The sequence below is a fragment of the Chironomus tepperi genome, unplaced genomic scaffold (genome assembly GCF_022539635.2).
Source record: "Chironomus tepperi strain 1889 unplaced genomic scaffold, CSIRO-AGI_Ctep_v1 contig_298, whole genome shotgun sequence".
Lineage (NCBI taxonomy): Eukaryota > Metazoa > Arthropoda > Insecta > Diptera > Chironomidae > Chironomus > Chironomus tepperi.
This window is the reverse complement of record NW_027226420.1, coordinates 1538031-1551870: the sequence shown is the minus strand read 5'-3', so window position 1 is coordinate 1551870 and position 13840 is coordinate 1538031. Positions and strand designations below refer to the sequence as shown.

At 29.7% G+C, this 13840-nt stretch overlaps 2 protein-coding genes across 4 annotated transcripts in view; one reads left to right on the top strand and one right to left on the bottom strand.

Moving 5' to 3' along the window:
* Positions 1-7386, bottom strand: part of LOC139092400 (uncharacterized) — a 28940-nt gene extending 21554 nt beyond the window's left edge. Inside the window, exons 1-2 of the mRNA XM_070642770.1 lie at positions 7263-7386; positions 7070-7155 (exon numbers count right to left, since the gene is read on the bottom strand). Coding sequence (XP_070498871.1) covers position 7070 — 1 coding nt within the window. The 5' untranslated portion in view covers positions 7071-7155; positions 7263-7386. The remainder of the gene's footprint in view (positions 1-7069; positions 7156-7262) is intronic.
* unc-13-4A (BAI1 associated protein 3) overlaps positions 1-13840 on the top strand; it is an 82789-nt gene that overhangs the window by 2803 nt on the left and 66146 nt on the right. The gene's annotated exons all lie outside the window — the stretch shown is intronic.

Below are 13840 nucleotides of genomic sequence, written 5' to 3'. Positions count from 1 at the left end.
AAAAAATCAACATTCAAACGTCGTTTAGAATTTGAGATGCGGACCAATAAAAGAGCTTAAAGTTCTCATGGGAAAAATGAGAAAAAGAATCGCGAAAAATTGTTGATGTAAAAATTTACGTCACTGGTATTTTTCCATTCTGCGATATTATCTTCCTCTCGAGAATACTTAATGGAGTTTAAAGAAGAATCATAGAATTTAATTGACTAACTCTGACTCTGTTTAGAAAAGGATGCAATGGAATTTTTGATGCTTTTAAGATTTGACTTTGATTTTATACTTTAATTGATTGAAATTAATCAATTGCTGACTATGTGATGGATATTCAGACATGTTAAACACACAAATCTGAGCATAACATCGAACGGCATGATAAGCAATTTTATTGAAATCATGTCTATAACTTGTAAATGAAGGAACTTATAAACTTTCTACTCTTAAAAGCAGTTAGAATCAAATTACTGCAAGTTTAAAGGATCAAAATGCATTTCAATCAAAAAAGTTAATCTCCATTCCCAAAAAAGTTAGTAGAAACAAAATTTTAACAAATTTTCAGTACAGTAAATAAATCTTTCCAAAAATTTATAGCATCCAACATTAAATCTCGTGAGTATATCCGAGTACTCAAGTGTAGGTTTGATAAAATTGTAAGAAATTTTTTTCATTTAATTAAATATTTAATCATCCGTCTTTCTCAGAAACTTTTATCGGAAGAAAAATTGTTTCTTGAAGGTAAGAAAATAATTAAGAATGAAATTACCTTTTGTGCTTACTTTCTCGAACTCGGCCGTGGGCAAAAAAATATTGTAAATTTTTAATTTTCACTGTTCATTAAGCTTTTTTGGCTCAGATTTTTTCACTCTTAGATTTGTACTTAATTTTGGATGAATGTTCGGAAATAAAATCTTTATTTCCTCTGCAGATTATTTCAACTGATTTGTTTCATTTACAGACATCTATTAAACATTTAACGAATGCGAGTTTCTTTGAAAATAACTTAATTTTGATTAAATTTGTTAATTTGAGCATTTTGAAAAAAGTTTTTGTTGAAAATTAAAAGATTTGAGATCTTTTGGGAAATAAATTCAATTTTAATGCACCTCCTGGCAATTTTGTTGATTAAGTAAGTTTTTGTTCCATTGAGAATTATAGAAAGTTTGGAATGGGAATTTAAGTATTAAGGATATATATTACGTGGTGAAAATAAAGGATATTTTCATAATATTGAGAAATTTTCTTGAAAAAAATTATTAGATTATGATGTCCTAGATGCCTAGTTAGTGGCAAGCTCTGATTGAATTGAACCTCGAATCAATCAGATTTAGTTAACAATTCTGGACCAATTTCTTTGGTACGGAATGTTATATTCGCACCATGGTAACAGAAGCCAGGAAAAATAGCTTTAAAAACACATACCCACCCCTTCCTAGAAACATTCAAAAATCTCTTACAAGAGCAATTCAAAAGCAATAAATTCAACTTATTGACATTCCTTATCAGTAATCATTTAATTACAATTCCACAAAAAAAAGTTCAATGCAAATTAATAAGAAGTGAAAAACGTGAAGCTACTTAATACATTTCAATTTCTTTAAAAATAACTGAAGCACCTTCAATTTTAAAAGAAAACATGCTCACTCAATTTAAACTTTTAATTGCCATTCTCGATGTAATTTCTGCGATAAATGAGTATTTCATTTAATTTAGAAAAAAGCTTTTCTTTTTATTTTATCTCAAAGACAATTAAAATTTTTCATGCACAAATTGAAATTATGCAAAAAAAACAAGCATCGCTACACGTTTTCTCAATTCCATTTAAATTTTTTTAATTAATTTCAGCTTTGAAGTCTTGAAAAAAATTTTTACTTATTTTTCTTTTTCTGACATTTTTGCGATTAAAAAAGATTTCTGATCTGAGTTCTGTATTTTCGGAGCATCAAATATATTCTTCGAGGTTGTATTAACTTTAGAAAAAACTTGATTTCTTTATCTTTTCATGTTTTACTCATTAAAAATTGTTAAGAAAGTTAGGAGTTTGCAATGAAAGTTAAGCGCATTTTTTGGGGATTGGAAAAGTTGAAGTCTGATCAAAACCATGCTTTATGCTGGCATACGTTTGTTAAAAGACAAGGTCGCAGCCTCACCATCAGACTAAGGATGGATAGATTGGCAGTCTCGCCATCAAACTAGAGATGGTTAGGGTGGCAGCCTCACTATCAGACTTGGGATGGATAGGGTAGCAACCTCACTATCAGAATAGGGATGGATAGGCTATCAACGGACCGTTTTACAAATATATTCACTTTGAGACAAAGAAATCGATAAATTTTAACTTTTTCATCAACTCCAGTCACCAATAAAAATTTAAACTTTTAAATTTCAATATTTTTTACTTCAATAAACCAAAAGCAACCTAGCAACCCGATAAACTTCTCATTAATTTGAGAACACAAAACACCTCTTGATTAAATTGTAAAATTCACCCAAAAGAATCTACTAATTGTTGTATAAATTTTTGAAAAAGGTTAAAGCATTTTAAATTTCTATGAAGCCTTTCAGTAGGAAGAAGTAAAATTCTTAGGCACGAATAGTCTTTAATAGATGAAAATTTCTTCTTCATCAACAAATTTTTGAATGTCTTAAATTACAATGTTCAACTCTAATTAAAATATCCAACAGTCTGTTCCACAGAAAACAAGAAAACCAAAAATTTTGGTTATTCATAAAATTTTATTACATTTTTGCTGTAAATCCACTTAAAGCACGATTAAATTGCCCAAATCTGTGAGAGAATTTTATTTGATATTTTACTCTTGAGATTATCATTTCAATGTCCTACGTAGTCATGTTGCCCGGCATCATGTTATATGATACATGTTATAACGTCATAGCGTATGATATATTGTGTATATAGACTAAGATTATCATTCTCATACTTCTTCCATGTAACTTTTAATTATCTTTAATAATTAACAGTTATACCATGTAAGTTGATTAATAGCACATTGGTGCATGAAAATTTATAGAATATAAGCAAAAAACAAAATTAATGAGAAAACTTCATATTGGATTCATCAAGTCCATAGGATGCTTTTTTTTTTAGTCATCAAAAGTGAATTCGTTTTGATAGTTGGACTTTAATTTAAGTTTGTTGAAAAAGTTTTAATGAATAATATTTTGTAGCAGATGCGACATTTTCGGTTGAGATGAATGATTTTAAGCAGAATTTTGAGAGTTGCAGTGCATGAGAAGATACAATGGAGAGGATTTATTAACAAAAATATTTTAGGACAAATCATGGAACATATTTACTCAGTATTCAATACTAGACTAATATATATCAATGCAATCTACCCAACCACAATAAGAATGCTCTAAACTGAATTCTGCAACTCAATTACTTGCTTACTGTACCCATGCTTCTATGTGGAACTCAAATTGCAACAAAATGCTTTCAACTTGACTCTATTGCTAGCTCGGTCACCTAGTTTGTACAAATTCTTTGTCTGCACGTCGATCTGACATTCTTTCATAACTATTCTGCGCCATGGAGCTTTTGGAGTACCAAGGACTCTATTCCCAACTAGGTGCAACATTAAAAACCCCAAAATCCATCTTCCTGGAACTCTCCCATCTCTTTAACGTAGAATACCATCTTCTAAGCCACTACCACAGCAATAAATTCAATCTTTCACCTTCAGTGACAATTCAATGCACCGCACCCAACTAGAAAAAAAGAATCCACAATCTTAAAATTGTTTGTTTAACAAACTGAGAAAGTTTGCAATAAAAAAGAGGCGGCAAAGTAATTCCAAAAGGTAGAGTAATGTAGTCTATTATATAAGTAATATTATTCTTGTTTAAACATAAAATATCTCTCAGCTAAGGAGGGAAAAATAAATTTCTTACTAAAAATACGTGAACAACCTGCCATAACTTACTGTCATATTATGTGTGAATATATTACATGAATAATATATATTATGTTAACGTACCATACACATATATATTCACTAATAAAATAATAATATTACCAAAAAAACCGAACAATTTTAAAAGTTTTTTTTTTCTTATTATTTCTGGTTTTAATGAAAGTTAAGGAACAATAAAAGACGAGAGCAGACGACAATTTTGAGTTTATATGCTTCTAAGTTCAAGACAACAGGTGAATTTCGTGACATTACAGTGTTACGAGGCATTACAATAAAAATCAAAAACGAGAAAAAATTCTGATATTTTATATATATGCTGTGACTGTTGTTGCGGAGCTTTACATGGCACAAAAAAATAAGAAATACACAAAAACTTAATAAAGAAAAGATTCTCGCTTTTTTACCATAAAATGGAATAAGATTTTACTTTTTTCTTCTCCCCTCAACATTTGCCTGCCTGTCTCTGTGCTTTTTTCTGATGGCAATTTGATTGACGCAACACAGATGTTGCAGCTACATGACTCAATGCTTACGAGCCATTTCTTTTTTTGCGTGATCTTAATAAAGATTTTGGTGGTGCTTTTTTGTGGAATTGTCAGATTTGTGTATTTTTGGACATTTTATCTAAATTTAATTTGTTGTGTCCGAAGGACGAATCTTGTGAGAATTTTATTGTCTGTCTACTGGCTGTTCACAGACATCTGTCTTAAACACACTGGCAAGAAGCAGGAACATGCTTACTTACTTGGTTCGGCGAACGAGGGCCCATTGCCGCGCGTAGGGAATGTCTATAGACAGTGGGCAGAAACATTGGCATTACCAGAAATCTTTAAAGATGGAGTGGATGTAGATTGACCCCTGAACCCCCAAATACATCCCCTCTGGCCAGCAGCTCTTCATTCTAATTTACCAAATGACTAAACTCGTCGTCTAAGACGAAAAAAATTAAGCAACAAAGAATCTCTCATGCTTAATTCTAATTTCAGATCCAACAATAAGCGAGCACAAGACATGCAAAAAGAAATTAACGATAAATTTTATTCCAAAACATTTTTGGTATTTAATTAGAAATTTTTGCCACGATCTAATTCCCATTTTGCATGTGGCAATCGTGAGCCAGTCCGAAAAATTGTATTTTATAAATTTTCCTATAATATTAAATTGAAAATGAGAACAATGAGGAGAATTTATAAGCATTAATTGTGATGTTAGCCACCTCAATGGAATAATATAGAATAATTGATAGCTTCAATGCTCTCGTTTATATCCATATTTACCACACAATTTTATCGACTTCTTTTTTCCTTTATAATCTTTAATTAATTTTAATTAGACACTATTTCAATATTCACAGCATTCAATTAATAGCTATGATGGTAATTAGTTAGTCAACTATATGATGTTGACCGGCAGACACGCATCAATAGCTTCAAATTTCAATGAGATTCAATTTTAATTTTTAAATCATATTAAAATTTGAATTTTATGATGAAATATAAGCTAACCAAGTCATAAACCACTTCCAACCATAAATTTTTTTGTCCGTTCCAATTATGTTTTCACATTTCATCGCAAATGACAGCTACAGTTGAGAAGCACTTTGTTATTTAATTTAATTGATGATCTAATTAATTGTCAAATAATTTTTATGTTAATAAGAAGCTTGTTGACACAATAGGCTATTTGTGGCATGTGTCGATTCTATTCATAGACATTCTTATCGATGTGAATGGAGATGGAAAAGAAAATTGCTGATTGATTTTTTTTTTTTTTGCTGTATTTTCGGAATGAAAACGCATAAAAATGGGCAAATTTGTTTTATATCTGATGACATTGCTGTTTGAACTTGTGACCTATAGTGTCAGTTTTGTTTGTGAAAGCTTTATTTAGACATTTTATGGTTGAATAATAAGCACTTGTGGTTTTATCTGAATAGACTGGATTAGACATGTGGTATGGGGATGATTTTGAGTATATATTTTAGATGAAGTTGAACTAATTACTTCATTACGACACTTGATTGACCTGTATTTTACTGGATCTTGTTTTGTGGTTTGGGAAGTGACCTGGATCTTACTGGATCTTGTTTTGTAGATCTGGAAGTGGCCTGGATCTTGTTTTGTAGATCTGGAAGTGACCTGGATCATTCTGAATCTTTATTTTGTGGCTTGGAAAGTGACATAGACTTAAAATGAACATTTTCCAAGAATTTATATACAATATTTCCTAATAACTCAACAAATCTAATAATAAAGTTCACTCACATGAAACTCAATCAGAAAAAAATTCTTTAAAATTGCCTTTTAAACTCAAAAAATAATAAAAAGTAAATCCATTGACGATACCATATCGCAATACGAATTAGACAACATGAATGGATACACCTGATTCATTCAATACGACACAAATAGATTCATTGAATGACAATTCAATCATTCATCTACTCAGTCAGGACAAAAAAATGTAGAATGAGAGGATTACATCAGTACGCTCAATGTGTGATAAAAATAGAAAATATTTACGAAAATAAAATAAAAAAAAAAAAAATGTTACTGCGTAGGATGCTTGGAATCACATTTTACGCTTTTAATTTTATATTATAGCAAAATAATTGAAATTTGATATGAAAACAACCTTCATACTTGCGTAACTGATATTCAAATGCATTAAATTATTAAGGCAAAAATAACAATGACGATAATGTGAATTATTTTAACATGTAAAATGAAGTTCAACTTTATGAATTTTTAAAATCAGCATACGTAAACAGGAAGAATGTATAAAGCAGGAAAGTGGGGTAATTAAGTCAAAAAGCCTTTTACAAATATCGTCAAGAGATGATGAAGTTATAAAAAAGATGAGAAACAGAAAATAAGTGAGCATGAATACTTTAGTAGGATGAATGCTAAAGTACAATTTTTACACAATTTTCCATGCATTAATATTATGTTGGTAGGAGAAATGGAAGTGCTAGAGGCACCAAAAAAATAAATTGAAATAATATACACATAAAAAGGTTAATAAACAGGTATGAAGAAATAAAGTAACGCTTTTACAAGATACAATGCCTTTAGAAGCACATAAAAGTTCAATTTGAAACATCCAGTGAGATACAGTAACAAATTTTAAAGACTCACTGATTTTTAAGTTGACGGTTTAATCGATTGATGTTTTAACAGAAAGCTCAATTGTCTAGCGATGAGGTGTCTGATGAATTCAATAGCTAGAAGAAATAAAGGAAATTAAGCCATAAAATTTTTAAGGAAAAAAAATTTCACGAAAATTCGAAAATGTTTACATTTAATAACTTCTTTAATGCACAATACTTACATCTGTAGCTATTATGAGATGAACTTATATCCTTTGTGAACACTTAAACACTTATAACACTGTTATTTATTGAAGATTAATTATTTCACAATTTTTTGACGAGCACAACACGTTTTAACGTTCGCTTCAAATGATGCAGAAAATTTTCAAATTCAAAAATGTCGTTTAAAATTTTTAACGGTTTTTATCAATTTTATTGTTTTTCACATAATTTTCTACTGTTTCTTACAATTTTACAGCCCTAATTCCAAAGTTTTAACAAATAAATCTCTCGATAATCCAAATAAAAAGTAATCTGTGAATTTTTTGTTGTAAAAAATAAAACTTTTTGTAAGAAAAACAAAGCAAACCGTTTTTATGCCATATTTTTATTAAAAATTATTTTTTTTTCTTCACCAACCGCACTTCCTTCCGAAAGGAACACACAGAGGCTCACAAACATACATATTCATTTGAGACGTAGAACAATTTTCTGCCTTCTGTTTTCTTATTTCGAAGATTGCATAAATAAAAATTGAAAAAAAAAAAAACAAATGAAAATATATAAAAGAAGTCGAAAATGAAGAAATAAACACACGCACAAAGTTTTATATGCTGAAAATTTCGTTTTATTCGTTTACGCTTCAAGAAAGATGAAATGAGCAAAAGAAATAAAAAAATCAAATTTCAAACATTTGAAAAAATTGCTTTAATTTGTTTTAATGTAATTTACATGATTGAGTGGAATTAATGGAGGGAGTAGGTTCGATTGTTGAGCTTTGATGCAGAGGGTGTCAGATGTCGGTTTTAAGTAGAAGAAAAAATATTGAAAACAAGGCATGAAATATGATTGATGTTTGAATTTCAAGCTTGAAAATTGTTTCCAAGAATGTAACAAGAACTACGTCAGGAATCTATTAAATTATTCATATTTAACACCAACGCCAAAATATTCGACTTCTTGTGAACTTCAAAGAATTTCAAGAAGATAAATTTTTTTCTCGATTGAGACAAAGCATCAGAACATGATGAATATAAAATGTTTTGAGATTCAGAGCTGTCGAAGAAAATTCGACAAGCAAATTCATCTAGTCGTTATTATTTGGCATTAGAAAAGGTTTTCAAGTTGAATTGGCCAAATTTAAGAAGTTAACGGACTGACAATATTTGAAATTACCCTCAAAAAATTACAAAAGTCCTCGTGTTATTGATCGAGGGACTTAAGCGCATTTTTGTCCCAGCGATCAGTAATTGAAAATAGATATTAAGTTTCCTACTCAAAAAAAGATCCATTGAGATCCAGGTCACTTCCAGACCTAATAAACAAGTTCCAGATCACTTCCAGATCTAAATAACAAGATCCAGTAAGTTTCAGATCACTTCCAGACCCACAAAACAAGATCCAGTAAATTCCAAGTCACAATACTAGAAATTTAAGAACTTCATCATTTTAACGGATTTTCAGTATTCAAACCACATAACGGTCAAAAAAAAATTCAAACTTTGTTCAGTAAACACTGTAAAAACATCAAAAAACATTGAAGAACACTGTAAAACAATGAAAAAACGTGTTGTTGTTTTTGTTGTTGCTGAATATGAAAATGAAAATTTGTTAATTATAGCATTTATGCGTAGATTTGAAACTTTTAAATGCCCGTGGCCGCAATAACTTTATGGAACTGAACTTTTAAAACTATTCCGAGCTCTCTACGATGTCTAGATAAAAAGTTTTTATCGTCAGCCGAACAGACATACATTGTGTCTTATTAAGCTACCTTTTTGAAAAAAATTTCAAAAATGCGCTAAAAATATTTGGAAAATAACGGTCAAAAAATGTTTGAAAAATTGATGTAAAAGCAAATTTGAAAAATAACTGTCAAAAATTATTTGAAAAATAACGGTCAAAAAATATTTGAAAAGAAACAAAGTTCAAATACAGTATTTTTTTACCAAAAAGTTCCAATCCACAATGATCTAGAATCGAAAAAAATGTTCACAAATTGATTTTTTTCATGGAAAATAAATTAGACCTTTGTTAAGCCTTACTAAAGATGCTATTGGTAGCTATATCCTGTCGAACTATAAAGCCTCAAATCGCTGTCTAACTTGAGTAAATTAATTTTGAATTTCATAAATTTTTTGTTTACAATTTCAGTAAAATTTTAAATCGTATATTTTTCTATGAATTAGACATGTTTTACCTATCATTTATCAATTTTCATCTCTTAAATCATCAATAGTTTACAATTAATCGTAAAAAATAAAGTTTAAAATAGTAGAAATGCTTAAAAAATGTCTCTGAAAATTCGTAAATTTTGCATTTTAAAAACTTAAATAACTTGTTACGATACAACGGGAGACAAACGAAAATAGAAAGAAGACATAGTTTGAGCTTTGATATTGATGTGATCTTCATACTAAGATGCCAAATTCGCCCATTAAAGAGATATTGAGTCTCAAATTTTGCATGAAATTTCCTTTGCAAAAAATTTTTAGGTAAATTTATTTGCGTTAATTTACGTCGTTTACCAATAATTTTTTCATTAAATGCTCACTTTTTGCTAATCTATTTGTGATCTTTAATAGAAATTAAGTTAAAACACTTAAAACGCCAAGAAAAACGCAAATTTTCTAAATACAAAAATAACGGCTATTTTCTTTTTAAAAATTTCACGCTTCCAAAAGAAAATACCGCACTTTTAATTTGTGAACATTTTTTTTGATTCTAGATCATTGTGCAATCACTAAGACCCAAAGTTTCTCGTCATGTTTTCTCATCATTCATCTCATTTTTCACAGAAATCCTCAGAATTAAATCATCTTTGTCATTACTATGTCGATAATAACAACATTCTTTTTGTCAATAACTTCTTTTTGAATTCATCTCAGAAGCTCATTTGACTTCTTCTTTGCTATTTTTTCTTGAGGATATTGTCGGAATGAAAATGAGCTCTTAGATTTTGTGTTGATCTTTTTTGGGGAAAAAGAAAAAAAAGAATCGAAAAGTCAGAACTTTAATACAAAAATAATTCAACAAGCTTAGGTCATTGAGTAGAGGATATAGAACAGTCCACATCAGACAAAGCAGTCTTTAAATTGAAGAACTAAGCATATAATCCTCAAAAAGTATAAAATTCAAAGTTTGTAAATAATCCTCAAATAAAATCAAAATTGCGTTGCCATCTATCCACTTCTGTTGACTTTTCCTTTAATCTCTCTAGTTTGTCTTTCTGGCGGCGATAACGACTTATATTTTGTCGAGTCCAAATATTCGAGAGATGGAAAAAAAGTTTATTTGCATTATTTTTGTATTTCCACAATGTCAAATATATAAATGATATTTTCTCTGTGGTTTGAGGATATTCCAATTTCAGTGAATTGCTAAATATCCTCAAAACATATTTTCTGTGTTTTGTTCCATGACAAGTCATCTATTTCTGTGGCGTTTTTGAGGATTTTATTCGCAAATTTAGTCTTTGTTTACAAATTTTTGAATTTGAAATTTTGATATTTTCGTAAGAATTCACTTTAAAAACTCAAAATTCTTCATCATATCATCGATCTTTCGATATTTAATAATCAAAACTCTCCATCAAAACACATCCAGTTCTAAAAACCAGTCAAATCAATCATAAAGTCCTCAAAGCCACTCAAAAATTGCTATAAATATGAATTGATTTGATTTGCTGTGTAAAAAATATTTGCATAGCATTTGAATTGTCTAGAAAATTCTTTTATTATTGAATTTGATTGAGCAGTTGTCAGCCGATGATTGCCAACAGTAAGAACAAAAAAAAAGCCAATGAAAAGAAGTGGAATGAGAGATAATGGAAAATTGTTTGTACGCCGCAAGGGAGGCGAATTGTGTCTCATAAATACACAAATTTGCATCATTTTTCAACCTATTGATTCAGTAAAACCATCAAAGTGTGCAAAGCACGCTCGTTTGATGTGGAATTTTAAGTTTTTTAACAAACATAATAAATGTAATTATTGATAATTGCTCTTAAACATGCACAAAAAAACAACTTTAAAAAGTACAACTCATAAATTTTCACAATGAACTTTAAATTGCCGGATGTAAAAAGCATATAGCTTTCAGTTTCATTCCACTCAGAGCATTCAACAGGAGGAAGAAATTTTTTTTTGCCTCAAATCAAAATGAAAATAAAAAGAAGGAGGAGAAAGAATGTATGCTTCCAGTTGGAAATGTGCCAAAATTAAAGAACTAGAGTATAATCACACACCTGTAGCGTCCTTAAAAGTGGCACACGCAATAACTGTTGAATGTTTTATTGAAATATGAAATGAAATTGTTGAATTTGTTTATTTTTTAGCATTATTTGGGGAGATAGCATTGTCAATATTGTTCATTTTGGGGTAATTACCCCTAATTCGTCAATTTATAGCGTCATCGAAGTGTTAGTCAGATAATCGAACTGTTTACATTTCAATTATCCGTTTGCGAAATTTCGAACAAAAAGCTTTAGTGATATTCAGCTCATTCCTTAACAAATGGGGGAAATTCCAACAATTTCATCAATTTTTGATGCCTTCCTAGAAATGTTAGTCGGATAATCGAATTGTTTACATTTCAAATATCCGTCAATAAAATTTCAATCAAAAATATCTCTTCTTTATGCTTTTTCAGCTCATTCCTTAACACATTCAATACTCCATGACTTACCCCAAACCTCACAAAACCTTCCAATTACTTGTTTTCATTTACTGAACATAAACAATAATAAAGAAACAAAAAAAAAATATGATGATTAGTTGTAATGTCATTTACGATAACATGCATATTGTCATTATTCATTCTTTATATTCCTTTTCCCACTCCTTTTCACTGTGGCATTTTGACAAATGTGTGCACATAACTTACATACATTCACGTCTATAAAAAATAATAAATAAAATAAATGAGAATGAGGAAAAAAATCGATGAAATTTCGATTGAATAGCGCTGATAACAATATACAATATAGTCTGATTCCGCAAAAGCTCCAATGCTGTATTATATAGTATTTTTTGAAATCCATTTCTTCAACACAAAAGCCATCCATAAGTGGAATGAGTTAAGTTTAGTGAAGACTCTCTTCTTTTTTATGACGATACGCTCATAATGTAAAGTAATGTACATTATTATGAGGAGATGCTTCCAATTTTGAAAGAGCTTGGAGATAAAAAAAAAAAAAAACTTTCGCATACACAAAAGGAGGAAAAAAGTATGAGAAGAAGGCAAGAAATTAGTTATTATGTACACATGTTATATGATGGCGTATCTCAAGCACTTGTAATCTGTCAGAAAAACTCAAATAAAGCGTCTTACTCAGATTCTTATTTGCCATCATCTTCGTGTACACAAAACAATGTTGAGATGAGTTATGGCGTTAAAGTGTCATTGATGGAAGTGAATTGTTAAACTATTGCAGATTGAACTGATTTATGAAATTAGAGTAGGAATATTAAAGAATAGGTTGATGTGTAGAAAAAGTACTAAGGTACTAGATTTTTAGGATACTAGATTAGTAAGGTATATTAAGGCACTATATTAGTACTAAGACACTAAAGTACTAGAGTACTAAGATATTTGAGTACTTAGGTACTAGAAATATTAAGATAAAAGAGTCCTAAGGTACTAGACCACTCAAGTATTAGAATAATAAGATACTAGAACACAAAAGTACTAGATTATTAAGATATTAGAGTAGCAAGATATTGATTAATTACTTACTGGAACCATGCTCCGACTTGGAGCCTAGGTTACTACAAAATGCCTTCCATCTGACTCTGTAATCAGTAGTAAGATATTAAGGTACTAGAATACTAAGATACTAAATTACTAAGGTTGTAGAGTACTAAGATACTAGAGCAACAAGGTAATCAATTGTTAAGATACTAGAGCCCTAAGATACTAGAATACTAAGGTACTAGAACACTAAAGTACTAGAGTATTTGAGTATTAAGGTACTAGAGTGCTAAGATAGCATATTGTTGAGGTACTAGAGTACTAAGGTACTAGAAGGTAATAGATTATTGAGATCCTAAGGTCCTAGCGTACTAGATTTTTGAAGATTCAAGAGTATTAAAGTACTAAGGTACTACTAGTAGGGTCTCTGGAAGCGGTTTTCAAAAAACCGCAAAACCGCACTTTTTGACCTTAAAATGCGGTTTTTAAAAAACCGCGGTTTTGAATGAAAAAATCGCAGTTTTAGAACTTTGTATGAAAAATTCATTTAAATCCATAAAATGTAAATTTTTGAAGATAAATTCGAAAATTAATAAAAAATTTCTATTAACTTAAAAAGCTGGACTAAAATCTTGCAAATTGGTAAGAACAGCTTTAATTTTAAAAGTTATGATCAATTTTCGAAATTTAAATTTTTTCAAAAAATTTCATACATTTGTATGAAAATTGAAAACCGCAAAAAACCGCAAAACCGCGTTTTTGAAATTTTGGAAAACCGCAAAACCGCGGTTTTGGAAAAACGCGGTTTTTCAGAAACCCTAGGTACTAGATGTTTAAGGTTTTAACTAAGCAAATGTAATATTTCTATCTATCAGGTACTAAAGTACTAGATTATTAAGATACTAGA